Below are 20,478 nucleotides of genomic sequence, written 5' to 3'. Positions count from 1 at the left end.
GTATAACTAGTGTTGATGTAAGATGTATCTTGCAAAGTACATTGGGTGAAACAGGAGAGAGAATGAAGAAGCCCCACTCATAAGAATCTCAATCTGAAAGTAACACATTACATCACTTCGATTCCATTCAAAAGAGCTAGTCACATGACCTACAGCTGGATGTACAGGGCCCTGGGGATGTACTTACTATCTGACTGTGTCGGTATCTCCCCAGATCAACTTCACACAATGAAAAAGGGAGCAGGAGGTGTGAGTGGACTGCTTATCGCTTCCGCCACTCCCTGATGGATTCCCCTGTTCCAGTGCCGGTTCCCAGGAGACCTCATTACACTATTTTGTCACACACAGTCTCTGTAATAACCACTTCCTCCCTGATGTGAGTTACTTTGAGATGCCTCAGTCCTAGCAACCAAAGCCCTTGGTGAAGCCATGTTCATTTAGGATTAGTATTGCAATATAATAAAAAAGTCATCTGTTTATGCCTTTAAATTTCTAAAATGTTTAAACTTGAGATTTTTAAGAAATTTATCTTATTTGTATCTAAGAGTGCAGTGTCTTCTACTGTGTATTTGTTTACCTGTGGTAAATTTTTGTCTTCAGTCCTACAAACTTTCAGTAATTGTACAGCTTTTTAATTCTCCTGATAGTTAGCTGAAACTGAATCTGACACAAGTAATATTACTAAAAATATATACACACTCAAACCAATCTTCACTGCAAAAAGTTCTCTTGGCATCACATTTAAAGTTGTGAATCTACTGACTTCACCATTGAAAATACTCATTTCTCCCCTTCCTTTATTCCAAAAGTTGTCTACATTCAAGGGAATGAGAAAAAACAGGGAATACCTGCCAACTATTCTATAAATTATATCAAGATTTTTTTTAATAGACATTTCAAAGTATGGAATTGCAGCTGTCTTGTGATTTCTGCCAGAATTTGACCTAATACACATGAGTAAGAGTGGGCTTAGCAGTTCCAAAAGTATTTGTACTGGGAAGTAGAATCCTTTGCAGTGGTTCTTTCTCTTTCTTTTGGTCTTCCTTTCTATTCTTTCTCTTTCTTTCCTTCTTTCTTTTCTCTTTCCTTTTCTTTTCTCTTCCACATTTCTTTCTCTTCTCTCTCCCAAAAGGGATAGTGCAATATCATCAGTGCCAACAGAAAACCACAGTGATTTGGTCAGAATTCTGAAAAATATAGGTTTTTCAAAAGAATATTTTCCTCAAATTTTCAAACTAAACATGCATTTATGAGAATCTAAATAACAGACACCACATAGCTCATAATGCAAAAGTGGAAAACATACCAAGAAAAAAAGAAGGGCATTTTATTTGAAGAAACAAACAGGACTAGAACTCACAAAACACGTAAGGGAACAGAATGAAGGAATCATTATGGCTGGCATCAGCTGTGGCATGTGTCATCCTCCTCATCCTTATTGTAAGTTATAAATTAGTTCTTGTTCAGTTTCTAGGAGTGACGGGACTCTTTATTCAACCCGTGGAGCGGAAGGATCCCAAAGGGATAGGAATGCGTGGGCAGCAGGGCTGTCTTCCCACGAGCAGGAGAGACTGACCCTGCCTGAGGTACTCTACCTGAGCATGACCACAGAGCCTAGGAACAGGATACTTGAGGAAAATGGAGACTCTCTGCCCCTTCTCTGCTCTCAGAACAGCCCATTCTCAGGGAAAATTCAAACTCAGCCAGAGGCCCACTTATCTCAGAACCTCAACTCTGGCATAGAACTGAGAAACAAAACACATGCAGAAAATGGTCTCTGAACAGCCAAAATAGATGTTACAAGAGCCAGGCACTGATGCTCACGGACCTGACTCATAGTATGGCCCCTGCAGCCCTCACTAAGAGCCGTGACCCAGCTGAGTTATCTCGTCCTTCATTCACTGCTGGTTTTAAGTGGTGAGTGAAAGGTCACACGAGGAATGCAGGAGAGAAAAGGGGAGGAGGAGATGGAAGCAGGGAGAGTGGCTTAGGGGCAGACACGATGATGTTCAAGAAAAGATAGCTCATTGCTTAGCAATAACGGATAGAACAAAACCATACAGAGAAAACAAAGGACCAGAAAAGTGCTGTGAGGCCATTAATGTAGGGAGGCTTGAGCAGATCACAGTGTAAGAGCACAGAAGGGTAATTCCCATTCAGAAGGCCCTCACTGACCCCAGTCACTACGAACATGCTATGTTGGGTTTCCTGTGTACTATTCAAGGGGGCAAGCAAGAATATGACAAATCTAGGAAGACTTGCCTGTTATTCATGTTTTAATGCCACATGTTTGTCTCCTATTAGAACACAAACTTTTTTTTTTTTTACTATTTATCTATTTGAGAGAGAGTGTGTGTGCAACAGAGGGTGGGGGGGTAGAGGGAGAGAGAATCCTACGCAGACTCCACACCTAGCGTGGAGCCTGACGCCAGGCTCAGTCTCACAACCCTGAGATCATGACCTGAGCTGAAATCAAGAGTCGGACGCTCAACTGACTGAGCCACCCAGGCGTCCCTAGAATGCAAACTTCCGTAACAGGGTCAGTGTCGGAGTTAAACAGTCTTAACATCTGAGTGCCCTGTACAGAGTAGGCACTCAACAAATGTTAGTTGGCATGAATTCTTTGTAAATCTCGCTGTTCCAGAACACTTTTTTTGCTCTTCTATACTCAATGATAAGGTCTTACTTGTGGAGGGAGGAGCTAAAATTCCCAGTGTTTAAATCTAATCTTCAGCTATGTCTTCTCCCCCAAGTGAACTTCCACACCTCCTACCTTCCAAAAGGTGGTCACTTTACTACTTGTACCCTTGCAGTTTTGTTCTCTCAGACCTCTGATTGACTTCTTGGGCATTTAGAATAATTTGATAACTATCCAGCTCTGTTTGAGGGATGAGACAAGCTCGGGGTCCCCCAGTTTTCTGCACTAAATCCTTTTGCTCAATCACTTCCTCTTTTCCTGGCTCCCCTCTACCCCACCCCCTCCCCATCCCCCAAAACCCTTCCTTCAGCACTACCGTCTTCTTGAGCTAATCTTTCTGTCATGCTCCCAACTGAACTGGTTTTTTGGGGAACAGCTTGGTGAGATGGTGAAAGGGCTGTGAAGCATCCTTAAACAAGGATTTTTTTTTAATTGTGATAAAATATGCATAAAACTTACCCTTTTAACCATTAAAAAATCTAATTGTCATACTTGGAACTCATGATAATTAATTGACCGCAAATGAGCAGAGTTTCATTGGACACAACCAGAAATCACCCTCGCAGAAGTTTGAAGGAGGAGGTTCAACTCTTATGTGTTCACTGGAGGTTTCTCACTTGGGTCTCATTTTAAATGAATGTCTTATGTTTGGTCTTTAAAATTTTAAGGAACCTACATTAACCAAGATATCCAATTAATCTGGATCTTAATTTGTAGAAAGTTAGGTTTTTTTAGAGTAATTGTTTTATTCCAACTAGCAGCTTTTACATACATACATCTATGTGAAAGCTGCTAGTTGGAATAAGATCATCATTTTATGAAATTAAATGAGTGGAATGGTCTTGAAGTGCTTTGTTACACCAAACTACCCACCTGTAATTTGAACAAATATATTAGTTGTCTTTTATTAAATATTTGGTTAATTGGTAAAACAAAGTTTCCTGTACAAATTCTGTGGCCAAGTTAAGCCTGCTCCTGGGTGGGAATAATTCATGCATCTCTTCTGTTGCCAGTGTTCTAAGTGATTTTTAATTATTTTTAGCATGTTATTTGATGATAATAATGAAACCACACCCTTCCACTGGAGCTTTCTTGAGCATGGGTTCCTGTCATGATGGAATCTTCATTATTACAAGCACATCATTGAGAAAAAGAGAGAGAGTTAGAGAGAGGGAGGAGAAAGGGTGGGGGTTGGGGGGAGAGAGAGAGAGAGGAGAAGTTACAGAGTTAGTTGATATTGGTCTTGACAGTCAGTGTTCCCCAGGCAGACAGTAGGCTTGGAAATAAACTCCATAGAAAACATGCTAAATAAATATAGAACGGTGGTTTGGGGGTTTTGTTTTGTTTTGTTTGGGTCTACAATGTATCAATCCAGTTGTCTACAATGAGGAATCACATGATGTCTTAGGAGAAATCACATGATGTCTTGCACTTCAAATAGGACTGCATCCAAATTCTTCCACAAAGATGTCCATCCCACCTCCCCCATGAAGATCCCTCTCCACCCACAGTCTATACTCCAGACAATGAGGGATCAGATCAAATTAACACAATCAATTCATCTCTGAAACCTGGCTCTCCCCACAACAGTTAATTCAGGGCTGATTTTTTTTTTGAGTTCCAGAGATAAACTTCAAAGTCAGTTGGGTGGCGTGCAAATAACATTATTCCCTCTTTAACAAATGAAAAAAGCTTGGTTTTAGAGAAGTAATTTTACTGACATTCTCTGACCTAGAGACAAAAACAAGGTGAGAGACTTCAGGGAAACCTATTCCCTCTACTCTGATGCTTTTCTAGCTCCAAGCTGATACCTTTTCTTTTTCCCTTTCTCAAGTGATTTTTACCCTACAAATACAAGGAACTGTGAAACTGAGGAGTACCCTGAGATGAGATCACATATGTAAAAATGCTCTCCAAGTTGAAAGTGATTTACAAGTAAGCAGTATGATCACCACTTTTTTAGTCATTTTTGGGTCCTATCCACCTATAAAATGCTTTTGAAAACTCTGTCCTCATTTGGAATCAATAACAGATCCAAATCTTGGTAACATATGAGGTCAATCTTGGTATAAAAATAAAAACTTCCCTTGAAATTTTCCTCAACTCCAATAAGCATAAGCATGTTTTCTTCCTTACTAGCCAAGTTTCTTACCTCCATTCCCCAAATCTCTTTCTAGCATAAGCATTTATACTTATGAATGCAAAGAAACCACCCACTCTCCTAATCTTTCTCTCTTTGACATTGTTGAAAAACATCCTTCCTTATCAGTGCTAAGTAAACCATAAGATAGGCACATTTGATCAGTTAAAATAAAATGGATTGGTATATTAGGTCTCCAGAGACTCTATATTCTCTGACATTCTCCCTCACTGGGACCCTGGCTTATGGTCTCTAGTGCATAATTAGTTTATGTGAAGTGGCTCAGTTCCCAGGGCCAGTAAGAGGGTTCTGATAGATTCTGACTGCTTTCGATTTCCTTGTTCTGGAAATCTTTTATGGAGGCTGTAAACCAAGAACTTCAGTCTCGGGGCACCTGGGTGGCTCAGTTGGTTGAGCGACTGCCTTCGGCTCAGGTCATGATCCTGGAGTCCCGGGATCGAGTCCCGCATCGGGCTCCCTGCTTGGCGGGGAGTCTGCTTCTCCCTCTGACCCTCTTCCCTCTCATGCTCTCTGTCTCTCATTCTCTCTCTCAAATAAATAAATAAAATCTTTAAAAAAAAAGAACTTCAGTCTCATCCTGAGCAATGAGCTGAAGCTCAACAGGTGAGAATGGCATCCTGTGGTTCTCTGTCACCAGGCAGTAGGTGCTATTGATGAACATTAGAAAAACCTATAGACCCAAAGAGGTAGGTGGGGAGGATCGGAGAGAGAAAGAATATAGCTGACTTTTGGGGGGGGGTATCAAATTTTTTTAAACTAATTATTTTGGGAATATGGGAAAACGATGATACTTGTCATGACTATAGTAATTTTAGTGTTTGATTGCTAAAGCTGAAGTCACCCTCTCTACTCTCATTACCTTGCTAATGAGTTATTTTCCAACCTGTGATCCATCCTTCCTGCCCTTCCCACGTGTAATTTGATTTCATGCTAATTAACCACTGTAATGGCCAGCCTACATCAGTGCACTTGGGAAAATGTAGGTAGGTGCATCTGGTCATTTGCTGACATTAAATATGAAGTTTATTTAAACATATGCATACATACACACATACATATATTCAAAAAGTGGCAGCCCTATATTATTATATTACAAGCATAATTTTATATTGTGACATGTATTTTACAAAGCAAAATACTGAAAGTCATGCTAGTCAGGCTTTTGTTTAATTGAGACCAGTTTATGCTTGGAGCACTTTAGTTATACAGCTATGTCAATTAGCCTGTTTTATTGCTTGTGGTTTAACATTATTAGATTTAGGTTGTAATTTCTAATGATCATTTGTCTCTGACTTGTTAACTAGCATACTGTCATTAAAATAAATTCTGGAGTTATATTGTCAGTGCTCTTAGTTATTATCCCATAAGTAACATAAACAACTAGAAGAACGTGTGCCAGATGGTAGAATCAACTGTCTTATCATGATTCATCTTACAATGTCAACTTTTGCACAGATTCTACATACTAGGAATACCGTATGTCTTATAATTGTGTAAGATGTACAAAACTAGATCTATTTCCTCACATTAATCAGGGACACATAGGCAAATGTTTATTGTAACAAAACTTGTGGTTGGCAAAACAATGAACCATTTATAGGATATTTAAGTGTATAGTTAAAGTGTGAATTGTAAAATGTACAGTCACAGAATATCAGACTTTAAATCTCCCTGGCTTGTGAAAGGAGACTGCAATTAGATGTGTCTAGGATCACAGGAAATTATTTAAAGTATAATCAGGTTATCTGGGTTGATCTGATATTTCAGAGAGATAATATTTTTGAGGCTCTGTTCAAAAGCGTGTTCAAAATTACATGGCACAGAAGATTTCCCTTGCTTTTGTGGCCTTGCCAAGATGTGTTACCTATCTGTAGTAATTATCTAGCTGACTGAGCACTCCAGGTTATTACATATTTCTTCAAATTATAAACTGTTTTAAAATAACATAAAAAAATTTATTGGTCTTCTTTACAATATCATAAACACTAAGCCAAATCATAGCCCGGCCCACCTACACCTAGTAAAGATATTCAGACTTTAAACAGGCAAAATCTTAATTTTTACCAGGCATAGGTCTTTATTTCTTTTATAAAGAGTGATGACTGAGTAACATTCAGGAAAGATCTTTCTTTTCCCTGAATTTTTAGAATAATTTGATAAGCAGCCAAATATGTAAGGGTACAGCTTTTGAACTTTGGTCAGTGGTCACTTCTCAGACAGAGCCAAACTCATGACCCTTGTGGATTTGTTAGCTTTAGTTTAGGGTGCTAATTGATGCCAGGCCTAAGTCATGAACCCAGCAAGCAAAAGCAATCCTTAAGTTGCAGACGAACCTAGTTCCCAGAATCTTTAACACTTGGATTCTGCGTTATTTTTTTTTTAAAGATTTTATTTATTTATTTGTTTGTTTGTTTGTTTGAGAAAGAGATAGCATGAGCAGGCGGTGGGGGCTAGGGAGGGAAGTAGGAGCAGAGGGAGAGAGACAAGCAGACTCCCCGCTGAGCAGGGAGCCTGACATGGGACTCGATCCCAGGACTCTGGGATCATGACCTCAGCCGAAGGCAGATGCTTAACCAACTGAGCTACCCAGGTGCCCCTGTATTCTGCCTTATTTTATAATGAACTACTAACATTTCCCTGCCCTCCTCCTGTTTGTTCTGTTCTAGAGGAAAAGATCTGTGGCTTATTCATCTCTGTGTCCCCAGAATTCTTAACTTTGCCTCTTGTACAGATGAGGGTCTCAGGAAATGTTGAGGCAGAAATCTGTGTCTAGAACGGCAAACCGCACCCTTCCAACGTGAATAAAGGACTCCTGTGCTCATCATTGCCAAGGCAGTGTTACATGGATGATTATTGTTATATTTAATCTAAAGTAAAACAGAATACCCATAGCCCACTTTTTTTTTTTTTTTTTTTTTGAGTAATGTTCAAAGAAAACCTTTCTCCCCGGCACATACTAAAGAAAACTGATAGAATTGTCTCTCAAGTCGTGGCCGTGTTCCCCCCACCCCCCATCAGATTTGCTCTTTCTGTAGGGATGGCAAATGCAGAGATCCCATCCCCCTTCAGTTCAGTGGTTAGCCTTTCATGGAAAGTGGGTATTTCTTCTATTGGGGCAGCCTTAGTGGAAGGCGATTTTTCAGAGTACAGGAAATAAATATACAAGGTGGGAATTTTTCTCAAGGTGGGCTTCCTAGGGCCTTTTCCCAAAGTCTGTAAGGTAGGTGTATACACCTAAATTTCAAAGCCTCAGACGTGTCTTTGCATGTTCAGTGTGACTTTGGCCATGCTCAACCAACCAGTAAGAAAGCAAACATACTCCACAGGAGAAACCTCTTATTTCAGTAAGATAGGCTAATTACGGCGAATTAAAATCTTTACTTAATCTTCCTACAGTTATCCTTTTAATGTGTTCTGTAATTGCAAACCTTTAGTCTGTTAATCTCTGATTCATTAGTGGATTTCTGAAGTGTTTATTAAGGAGCATGTGTAACATTCTGGCAATTACTAATGATCTTGGTTCATAGCACATTTGCAAAGATCTTGGCAGGGAGTTTCATTAGATTCATCACCACTTATTGTCAGTGTACAATTTTTATTAGCTGTCTCCCACCTCTATAAAATATGGAATTTGGGGCTTTACAAAACAAAATGAAAGGCTTCCTCTTTCTTATGGCTAACAAACTCATAAAATATAAGTCTCTGTGTCCCTGTCCCTTCAAAATCAGAGTGTCCTCTGCTGTCTGCTCTCCCATTTTACTGCTGAGGAGAATGGCCAAGAAGGATTAAGCTACAAACCTCACTACTTTTCACTGCTTCTTCGTGGCCACACTTAAATTGTAACTGGTGGCTCCTGGCATGTGTCTCTTTTCCCCCAAGTTCCTCACCTCTGACAGAAAGGTGTAATTTTTATGTAGCCTACAGCATGATGGTAGCTTACAGTTCCACTCAGGAAAAACCGTACCACTCAGGACTATCTTTGGTGCCAGAGGTACCCTGCATCTCCACCCGAAACAAAACAAACCTTTCTCCCTCGCCTCTGGCAGCTGAAATCCCTTTAACAGGGGACAAGATCGAGCGACAGCATCTCAGTTGAAAAGCTACATTAAGGATAAATGGTGTGAATGCTTTTCTGAGAGTAGAGTTGAAGAGGGGAGAAGGTAGGAGAGAGCACAAGAACATTGTTGAACTGGAAGACGACCTGGAGATGATGCGAGAGCTAAACTTCACCTATCTCGCTGCTCTGCTCAGGATCAACAGCAGCACCACAGGGATTGTTTGGATGGCTGGCTTTCGGCCCCTCCGGAATCTCCATCGGTTCCCTACCCTAAAGCACCACAAACAATCGGATGATCAAACTAAAAAGCAGAGTGTGTGCTATGCGAACATAGCTTCAGGACAGATGTCCTCATCTACCCCAATCTGACTCTTTGCAACTCAACTGCCACCCTTCGTATAAATATACACTATAAATCACATATACACATACCTATATGCCTATACATGTACTGTACGTGTGTGTCCTGAATCCTTCCTTCCCCAGTATAGATGCCATTAGCCATCAGTATTTTTTTAAAAGATGATAGGTCCAAAATTACTTTGCAGATAAAGGCACTGCATAGATTTGAGGTTTTGACATTTTCAAACAAACTCGTCCTCCAGCTTTTAAGGCAAGCGAAGTCATTTTATTTCTTACAGACGGATCTTTTTTTATGGCTGTGTCTTAGAAGTGTTCAGACCAGCTGAATGCCTAACCTGGCATTTCTAACTGTGCTGAGAATCAACAACAGACTAGTCTGAAATTTGGTATCACCAGCTAAGGACACAACGAAGCCAGTGGGAAAGGCTGCAGTAATGGTTCTCGACCCGTTCAGAGAAAAATAGTTCAGTGAGTGAGAACATTCTTCAGCTTTTAAAAATATGCTTGTACATTTGTTTGTGAACATTGCGCCACCCTTCTTTGCCCTGGTGGTTACCACAGTAACTCCCTTGATGTTTATGGCATGGTGGATGACAGGGCTGTTCCCTCCACTCGAGGAGTGTGCAGGACTGTGCTCCCTGGCACCCCACCGGACAGGGTTGCTGGCTCCCGGGCAATGAGGCGTACGTAGGGTTTGAGCCACACACCTTTCTTTGTGGTTCATCCTGACTGCACGTCAGGCACTGAAAGCTTCTCGAGTGTTACTCCACTGTCCCATTTGCCAGTTTGGCAGCAGGATTTCATTCTATTAAGAGAAGTTTCTCAGATGGAGATTCCAGATGTGTCTAAGCTGCTTTTATTAGGACAATGGAAAGGTCCAACCTTTTCTTCTAAATACAATCAAGAGTAGTATGGCTTTGCCTTTGTAATTTTACAAAGAGTTGTATTACGTAACTGGAAAATTATCTCCCCGGGCACAGAGAGAATTTGTTAGCCCAGAATGCAGCTTGGAATAATGCTGACGTAAAGCTTCAATTCAAGAAAGAAACCTTTTAAGTTGCTGAAATGTAGTAGAGAGGAAGAAGGAAATTGCTGTTTTACATGATTGACCAAAATGCACTGTAATTATATCAACTTGAAACAGATTCCTTAGAAGAACTGATAACTCTGTGATCCGAACAAGTCATGTGTAGTAGAACTAAATACTGCATGTACTTTCTCTGCAAAGTGTAGACACGCCGCATTTGAGATGGGCAGTAGAAAAGACAGCTGTACTTGCCTTAGCCTGCTTAATGGGACCTCCAGCTGGTTTAGCCTAGTGAAGAATGGCGGGTGGCTTTACTGAGGAATTAGTATTTACCCTGCCTGCCTATCCTTTTGCACTGCTTTACCACACAGCTTGCGGACTCTCCTCATATAATGTTATTTTGATGTCGCCACTCCTGTTTGTAATTAACACAGCGTCACTCATCAATCAGTTTCTAAGTGGAACACTCCTTTTGGATTCCACTCACTGTTCTTGTTGCCTGTTCTAAAGTGGGTGGGTAAAATTTAATCACAGATACTTAGCCCAAAGGTAGCCTTCCTGTTTTCCCTCTTTGCTCCAGTGTCTCGACGTAGTGCTATTTTCTGTCAGCTACAGTCCACCCATAGATAGGAGATCATCTCCAAGTAGAGTAGTAATGGTATTTACTCAGTGCCAGGAAAACTCCTTGGCTGACACTGGATACTCTGAAACACTATTATCACTTGCATATGGTAATCATCTATTTGCATAGCTCCTTCACCTAACTAGAAGCTTCTAAAGAGCAGGATTATGTCATTTCTTTGTAATGCCCCAAATAGTGGATACCTACTACATACTAAGTGTTCAAGAACTCTTATTACCTGAATGAATGGCAGATTAGAACTAGTATCTGTCAGATTCTACACAAAGAAAGAAATTGCAGCTAACAAGTAAAGTGCCTAGACTTCCAATAGCAAAGTTAGATGACTAGTTATGAAAGAACTGTAGTCTGTATTCATCTTGGTGTAAGCTGACGGAAGACCTTCCTCAGTGTTACCCAAGCACACAGACGTCATAGACAAAGCCGATGTCTCTAACCTCAGCAGTGAAAGCGGGGCTAAGGTCATTTTTCTAGGCATTGGGGTGCACTTGCTTTGGCCCCTCTGCTGACTCATCTATAGTCCTTCTAGGACCAGGGTCACATAACTGGGGGAGGGCCTCACTGAAATACTCAGATGAGGAGCAGGAAGAGGTCAAATGGTCTCTACTGGGCTTTTTGACTTTATCTCATAAATTTCCTCCCCCAATCCACTCAAGTCTCCACCTGAGCAACTGAATTCCACAGCAGAGTCCTATAACACCTGTCCTGAAGGAAACATGGGAGGTTGCCATGGTGGGGGATCTCTTTCTTCCCTTCTCTTGAAAGGACAACTTTTCCTCACTGGCCTTTGTTTCTCTCATTTCCCCACCCGGAATGCCTTTTCCTGCTTACTCTTTTTGCCTCTGAATCCTGTAAGACCAGCTCAAATCCCTTCTCCTTCCTGAAGTCCTTTCTGACCCTCTGCAGAAAGCAGTAATTGCTCCCTCTGATGAACACCTGGGCTATTTGGGGCTGGTGCTACTTGACATTGTGGATATTTTTCTTTATATTGTAAATTATTTTTCTCATTTATTTATTTATTTATTGTGACTCTTGACAGTGAAGATGATGCTCCGAGTTTTTTAAAACCTGTAGATCTTATTTCATATGATGGTTATTTTAAAAATACTTGGTAATTTGGGAAAAAAGCATCTAGAAAGGAATTTGATGGAGGTAAATGAACTTAATGAAAATTATTACAGATATTATGAGAAAAATCTACAAGCTATTATAGTTTTATAATATATAAAACTATTTTAAATTATTTTCCTAAAAGAACAGTTAGAGAATAATGTTAGACTTCCTGACTAAGACCTAAGAAAATGTTTCATACTTAGCAATGAATATAGGTTACAAATAGGCAATTGCAGAGATGGAGATTCTTTTTCACATGAGAATCAATGTCATATTTTGGAAATCACTCCCTATGTTATTTGTAGTATAAACAAATTTTATGCAAAGTTATTTGTTGTGTAGGTGTACATATAGTTTTCTCATTGTACAGTTTTGGGTTTAGTGTTAATTCATTTGTATCCAAAGTACCAAGTTATCTCATCTATATGCAGTAGTCCAGAAATACCAAACATGGTCCATCTACCTGACCATCAAATCATGTTCTTGGTTCTAGACAGAACTGCTTACTGAGCCTTCTGGGCCAGTGGTTATGCATACACCAAATGTACCTCTAGGTCTGGAACAGTTTAAATGAGTTAGCTGTATTGGTCCATGATCTTCTGATGAGTTCAATACAGTTTAAATCTTAGAGATATAATTCTTATCTAAAAACTAACCTTCTAAAAATGATCATGCTAATAGAGGTTTAAGTTTGACAAACAAAACCATTATGAAGATGAATATTTAGGACATTTTAAAATTTGGCAATAGTAGAATATTGCTTGCTGGGTTGAAGAGGATCAAGAGGGTGTTGTGCTGAATGTATCATAAAACATACACACAAACACATACATGCATTTATTTAAAGAGAAAAAGGATTACCCAAGCAGCTCACCCCTTTCTTTACATTCCTGTTGCCTCCATTGATATTTTGGCATTATCCTCACCAGGATTATTATATGGGCTTCGTGGTTGTTTCGCCCTCCATATTCCCATTCCAATCCACCCAATCAGGCAGTAAATATTTTTGTAGGTATTTGTATGTGTTCTGCTGGAAGAACTGTGCTGGAATACTCAACTTCCTCATCTCAGAATGGCTGCCCTCCTGCACAATTATGTTCATCAACTCTCTACAAAATCAAATATAATCCAGCCTCACTTTCCAGTTTTATAATATACTCATTCCTTTCATATCCCCAACTGCTTCAATCAAAGCAAAATAGTCACCCTTTTCTGTGATGTGTCAGTTTTCAGTGTAATTCCCTGGGGCCTAGAACCATAAAATACATTGTTCTTAGAGGTAGAAGTGTTCATATTATAAATCCAAAATCTGAGAAAAGCGTCTTAAAGTAGATGATAGAAGAGGTGTTTTTGAAAAGTTCTTTTAAAAATTTTTGGTAAAATTGTGGAAGGAAGAACAGAAGGGCCTTCTTAACTCAGAACTGGGACAAGGAAGTTCAACACAAGTAGTGAGCAGACTAAAGAAACCCAAAAATGGAGAACTGGGGTGTAGGGAAATGAGAGTACTTGTCAGAAATCTCTTTAGAAACAAACTCCAAAGTAAAATACACAATGAGTAAGTTAAGACCCTCACATTGGGAAACTCCCAAATTTTGAAGGTTAGAGTCCCGAGATGCATGATCATAACCAAAAAGAAGAAGGAAAAAGAATTTCTCTTTCTAAAATGCAATACATTTTTACTGAGCACCAACCATACCGGACACAGTGCTTCTGTGAAAATTCAGGAAGCCTGAACATAATGACAAGCTCTGCTCCATCATGAAGTAGAAGTAGGGATTGTGAACTGTATCACAATACAACTGCAACTCTTCTTCTCAGCACAGGCTCCTGTCTACCAGAATGAATTCCAAATTCACAATCAGGATCAAAGTTAGGCCATATTAGCTGCTCTGTATTTTTAACCTTTGTATTAAATTACCATCAAGGGGGCACTAATTAAGATAAGAAATAGAGCTACTTATTTGTTTCATATGCACCTTCAGATTTCTGAATTATACATTAAAACAATCTATGACATCTGTGTATGCTTTTCATAAAAGAAAAAGGCATAAATGCCTCAGGGTGCATCTGCCTGGCTAAGAAACAGATGAAAAAAACTCTCTCTATAGTTTCTATTAAAGTACAGAGAAATATAATTTTAAAGGCTACAAAAATAAGGTAAAGATTATATAAGGCAAATATAGCAATAAAATCTATAGCAAAACCCAGAATATTTTAGATTAACCTGAAAAGGCTAAGTTTCCTAAGACTTTGAAAAATGAGGAAAGCCATTTGGCAAAATCCTTAACTTGGAATTTTTTTTTGTTTGATATTTTTTTCTCCTAGGTTCCAGATTCAGAGATGTGCAACTGATCCAAACAGTTACAAAAGCTTGGGAGACAGCTTTCGAACAATTTTCCAAATAGAAGGGTATGTATGGTTCTTTGTGTATGAACTTTATGTTGATATAAGCATTTGACATATTACTACATAACATGTTTTTCTCATTTTGAATGGCTCATTTTCCTAGTGTTATTAGAGGAAAATATTTAAAAGGGTGCCTTCCCACTTTTTTGTGTGTTTTTCTTGATAATACAATTGAAAACTAAATATGTATACATAAGAACTACCACAAAAATTATATTAATAATCAGTTTGCTGACTAGAAGACAATTTCTACTTTGTGCCATTGAGATTTTCTAAAGTTCTCATAACAGCAGCTATCTAAATATAATAGTTCTTTATTTTGATTCTTGAATATAGTGTCCAAATGTGTTCCTTATTTGCATTGTGGCTTATGAATATTCAAAGCAGAACTATGTCAAAAATTGATGTGTCAGATTTGTTATCCTATCTACTAGCTGATCAGATAAAAATATTTTTTTACATAAGCTAAAATGGTCTTTGATGTATAGACTCGGTTAAAGACTCCAGCATAATTTTCCAAAGGATATTAGATTTGCTTTTTGAAGTTGTTTTCATAAGAGAATTGGTTGAAAATAATAAGTATGCACAAAATGATAACAGTAATAGTAATAGCTGGTATATGCTTAGTCTCTACTATGTGCTAGAAATTCTCCTTATAACTCTGTGAGGTAGGTTCTATTAGAATCCACTTCAGCTGGACAAATGAAGAAATCAAGACTCAGAGGAATTAGTCATTTTCACGTATCTGATAAATAATGGAACTGGGATTCAAATCCAGGTCTGCTTGACCTCAAAGCCCATGCTCCTAACCTTTGTAGTTCACTACCTCTCTTGGCAGATTATACTATGGTCAGTTGTTTCTTTCAGTTAAACATATGTCATGGATGTCTTTCCATGGCAGTATATATATTTTTAACAATACCATAGTAATTTTTGTATCTACATGCTGCAATTTATTAAGTTAAACCCTTTGGCAGACCACTAGGTTGTTTGCAGATTTTCGCTAATCAAAACAATGGTGCAATAAATATCCTTATACTACTTTTTCACATTTGTGTGCACATAAATTTTTTTCTATAAAATAAGTTGCTAGCTATGGACATGCAGGATCAAATGATATGCACATTTTATAAATGTTACCCACTTATCTTCCAAAAAGTATCAGTCTTTGAGAATTCTCATTTCTCCACACCCTCTCAAGCACTGGACAATACCAATCATTATTTGGTATATCTGCCCCCCCCCACATGTATCTCCTGTTAATAATCCAACAGGTGAAAAATAAAATTGTCTACAAGCATTATTTTTATTGTAACTGGGATTGAACATACTTTTATAACCATTAGTTGTCATTTCTTTCAAGAATTTCTTGTGTTCTTTGCCCATTTTTCTTGGGTTAGACTTTTTATTGATTTGTAGGAGCTCAGTATATATTATAGGTACTAATTCTTTAACTATGACATAGATTACAGATCTTTTTCCCAGTTTGTCATTTTTCTTAGAGCTACAGTGCCTTACACCTTTCAGAACCTTGACATTTTTGAAGATTGTGGTTTTGTGATCATATCTATCTTTTCCTTTGTGATATCTGACCTTGTCACATTAGAAAGAAGGATGTCTTCTAACCCCAAGATTATAAACATTTTCTTCTGGTATGTTTCACATTTATATCATTAATCCATCTGAGGATTTTTTTTAATGCACTGTGTGGCATATAGGAACTAAATTTTATTTTCAAATGGTTAGTGAGTTGTCCAAACACCACTTGTTGAAAAATCTCGCTGTTACTCCCTTATTGGAAACGCCAGCTTTTTTGTATATTAAACTTCCACAGATACGTCATCTAAATTTTCTAGTCTGTTTCTCCATATCCTATTCTGTTTCATTAGTTTATCTATCACTATGCCGGTATCATAGTGTTTTAATTCATTTACTTTTGGAGTATTTGGGTAACATATAAAAATATGCCCTGCAGTAGAAAGCCTAAACCTATTTTTTTTCTTTCTTTTTTTTTTTTAAAGACTTCATTTATTTGAGAGAGAGAGAGCACAAGCATGGGGAGGGGCAGAGGGAGAGGGAGAAGCAGGCTGCCCGCTGAGCAGGGAGCCCGATGCAGGGCTCGATCCCAGGACCCTGGGATCATGACCTGAGCCGAAGGCAGACGCTTAACAACTGAGCCACCCAGGCGCCCAGAAAGCCTCAACTTCTTACTGTGGTACAGTGCCTGTGTTACTGTGGCCCTCCCTCCTTCTCCTGGCTCATTCCCCATACAGAGATCTGCTCTAAGAATAGCAGATCTGCTCACACTCTCATAGCTTTGCATGCTGGCCGTTATCTTCTTCCTGCAGGACCGACCCCCTCATCCACTCAGGAAACCATCCCTCTTCATTCAAGGATGCCCTCACATTTCTCTCTCTGACCATCTTTTCTCTACCACACGCTTTCTTTAGCAGTCATTCTTATGTGCTATGCAAAATATAGCATGAACCTCTCTAATTTACTGTGGCTATTTTCTGTCTCCTCTCTCCCACCCCAGGGATCTATTCCCCTAAGGGCCATTTTTCATTTAGCTCTGTATCTCCCATGACTGTGTTTAGCACTGAGTAGAGATAGTAAGTGCTCACTAACTGAATACAAGTCATCACATCAAAATCATAAGGATGCAAAACGAAACAGAGATAATAATTCTTGCTATTGAGCACCCCCCTCTGAAGTTATGATAGTAATCTTGATACCTGATTAAATATTTTTAGGTGACCTAGTGACATAGAATCAGCAAATTCTTGCTAGTACTCTGGTGATATGGTAACTAAATGCCATACATTAATGATACGCCTGCATCTATGACAACTGGGATCAAAGTCATGCTCATTTTACCCAGAATATATATATAAAGTTAAAGAAATCATAGTGCATTATGTAGTCAATAGCAGTGTCCCTTTCCAGTAAAACAGTAGTAGCAGCATTTCCAAGCTCTATAAGCTGCAACAGGTATCTCTGAATTGGATGTGGGAGTTCCTTAGCCAGGCTCTTTATTTCATGTGTGTTAGGAAGAAGTTGATGTTTCTGCTTTGATATCAAGTAATACAACAAACATACAGCATGTGTGGTCCTTGCATAGTAAAACTGGCCTTTTCCTAGACTGTATGTATAATTGCTTCTAGAGCAAATTGACATTCTGTCCGTAATGCCTTTAGATCTGGACATGTTATTAGCCCAAAGCCGGAGAGCTCTAGTCTCAGAGATGGAAATATTTGTAAAAATACAAAAGAAAAAGCTTCCTGTTATCTTTGATACAGAGCAAAAACATTTCATAGTGTTAAGTTAAAAAAACAAAGAAAGAAAAAAGAAAAGAAACCCTTTTAGCACATGTTCGGTTGAATCTTTTTCCTAGTGAAAGCAGTTCCTTTTCATTTTCTTATTTAGCTTTTAGAGTACACTCTGCTTTCAAAGATATTTTTCTCACTCAGGTGCATCCAGGCCAGTCTGGTCTGTGGCTACAGGAACATAGTGCAAGTCAGTGTGACCATTAGCATAGTTAAGACAATTCGTCTCTCCTGGTTTTTCCTACATCCCCCAAGTTAAAGGTTTTGAAAGCTATTTCCTTTCTCTTGTTTAAGAACATTAAAGTCTGATCATACTCTTTTTTTTTTTTTTAAGATTTTATTTATTTGCGAGAGAGAGAATGAGAGACAGAGAGCATGAGAGGGAGGAGGGTCAGAGGGAGAAGCAGACTCCCTGCCGAGCAGGGAGCCGGATACGGGACTCGATCCCGGGACTCCAGGATCATGACCTGAGCCGAAGGCAGTCGCTTAACCAACTGAGCCACCCAGGTGCCCAAGTCTGATCATACTCTTAATGTCTGCACAGATCTCCCATTTTCCTCCCCGCTGTAAGACAGGGAAGGGTACTCGTCGCCATCCTGAGAAATGCAATTCCCCACTTCTCTGCCCAGAATTCATGTTTACAAGGGACTGTGGCTCAAATACATGGGTCCAAGTCCCTTAACCACTTCTAAGGTTCTTTTAAGAAGCAAAAGCATCGATATTATGTACTTAATGAAAGACAGGGTTTTTCAACCCAGCTTTACCCCCGCCCCCCCCAAAAAAGTCCTTCCAAATGCTCTGCAAGGATTTCTATTATATGCAATTCTCATACCATGTATATTTACCAAAGAGGCCATCGTTGTTTTGTCTAATGGAGAAGAGAGAACTCACAGGCAAGGAATTTGTCACTGTTGAGAGTCCTCCATTATCACCATGATTTTTTCATCTTATTTCAGTTTGGTAAAAATAAACCCATAGGTCCATCTACTGAAATAGTGAGCCCAGAACAAATTTAGCCTAGCTGATTAGGTGCCTTTAAAACCAATTAGTTTCATTTTGTAAATTCTCCCGGCAAGTAGCAGCTGGTGTCCCCATTTACCATGTGTTCCTGTATCGCTTCTTCCTTCCTTCTGCTTCAGAGTATCTCCTGAAAGTTTTTCTAGTCTCTTTTGTACCTGTTGCTCTAAAAAGAGTGCTGGAGATGCTCACAGATGGGGTTGTAAATTATGCTAATGTAAAACCAGGACTGCCTGTCCCCTTACTCTCCCTCTTCTGAAAGCACCTAGTGACCATTCTTGCTGAAACAAAGAGGAAAAAGAATAAAACAGAACTTAAGATATTCTCGTGACATAGGTAAGGACAGATGTGACACTAATACTTATTTTTTTTTCAGTGTAACAGGCACGATGCTGGGAACTTTTTCATATATTATTTCATATATTATTTCCAATGCAACACTATTCTGAACACAACATAGCATTATGTCTGTATTTTGTATGAGGAAACAGAAGATCAGAGAAGTTAAATAACTTGCCCAAAGTCACACAAGTATTAGTGACATGTCATGGTTTTCCCATTATATTATATCACCTTTTACTAAACACCAAATTTTGTTATATACTAAATGGAAAGAAGACAATGTGAATATAGTGGCTATAAACCCCTAAGTTTTAAATAGCTGTTCTAAAACTTGCAGTATTCCTACCCTCAAATCACATAGCAATTTAAAGCAGCTTTTATCTCTTCCTTTAAGTAAAATATGAAAGCCCTGAGAGACCATATATGTTCAGTTAATCAAATCTTGTCAATTCTAAGACAGCACCACAAACCTCTGATGACTCAAGACTCTTAATCCGGTTATTGTCCCATCCCTTACAGATGGCTCCGTATCTCTGATAAGTTCATGGTTTTCCATCAGGCTGCTCCCATCCTGTATGTTCCTCAGTTTTCTTATGAGAAAAACTCATGGGCATTGATTTGCCCAAGGCAAATAACTCGGAAACAACTAGGTCGGATTAGACTTAGTCTCAAATGAGAAACATGTTGATTGCTGGTGCCTTCAGAAATATGGTATTCTTCAGAAAGTATTACTGTAGAAAATATGTGGTTGCATTTGGGGGGCATTTGAACTGTGTTTTGTTTCACGATTTGTTTTCTGTAACCACTGATGCTGCCCCAAGTATCATCTTACAATCAGACCACTTGGTGATTATAATATTTTCTAGTTAAATGACATTTAAGGCCTCATTTTATGAGCTCCAGCATAATTGGCTAATTTGGTGAACTCCAGATGTGTGAGATAATGTGCCACTTGTTTAAGTGCCTTTCAGACAGCATAAATGGCACAGCCCAGGAGGTATAATCACTCCCTCTTGTTTTCATTAAGAAGGGGAAAGAGTGGCTTGTGACACAAACAAAGGAAGCGGGACGTCGACAACTCAAAATCAACAACAACCTGGTAGGATTTGGACATTTTCTTTTTACAGGTGGGACAACTCCAAGATCTTCGGCTTATTTGGTGTCTTAGTGGGTCCACTTTTTAAAACCTGGTTTACCTAATGTAACAGGACCAGGTGATTTGAAAGCACCCTTGAAAATAGAAAGACCTGCCCCGAGAGAAAACCCCCTGGGCAGCCTCTGGAAACCCCCTCACTTTCACGTGGGAGGGAGGGGAAGTACTGGACTTG

The 20,478-nt window shown here is 39.1% G+C and overlaps 1 protein-coding gene across 2 annotated transcripts in view; it reads left to right on the top strand.

Annotated features, from left to right (window-relative positions):
* SLC25A21 (solute carrier family 25 member 21) overlaps window positions 1-20,478 on the top strand; it is a 481,914-nt gene that overhangs the window by 342,243 nt on the left and 119,193 nt on the right. For both annotated transcript variants that reach the window (XM_045900739.3, XM_064570970.1), the window contains exon 3: window positions 14,385-14,468. In XM_045900739.3, coding sequence (XP_045756695.1) covers window positions 14,385-14,468 — 84 coding nt within the window. The remainder of the gene's footprint in view (window positions 1-14,384; window positions 14,469-20,478) is intronic.

The sequence above is a fragment of the Mirounga angustirostris genome, unplaced genomic scaffold (genome assembly GCF_029215605.1).
Source record: "Mirounga angustirostris isolate CCGP_5_RB_7025 unplaced genomic scaffold, mMirAng1.0.hap1 SCAF_9, whole genome shotgun sequence".
NCBI classification, from domain to species: Eukaryota; Metazoa; Chordata; class Mammalia; order Carnivora; family Phocidae; genus Mirounga; species Mirounga angustirostris.
The sequence above is the reverse complement of the archived record's forward strand: the minus strand, read 5'-3'. Positions and strand labels throughout refer to the sequence as shown.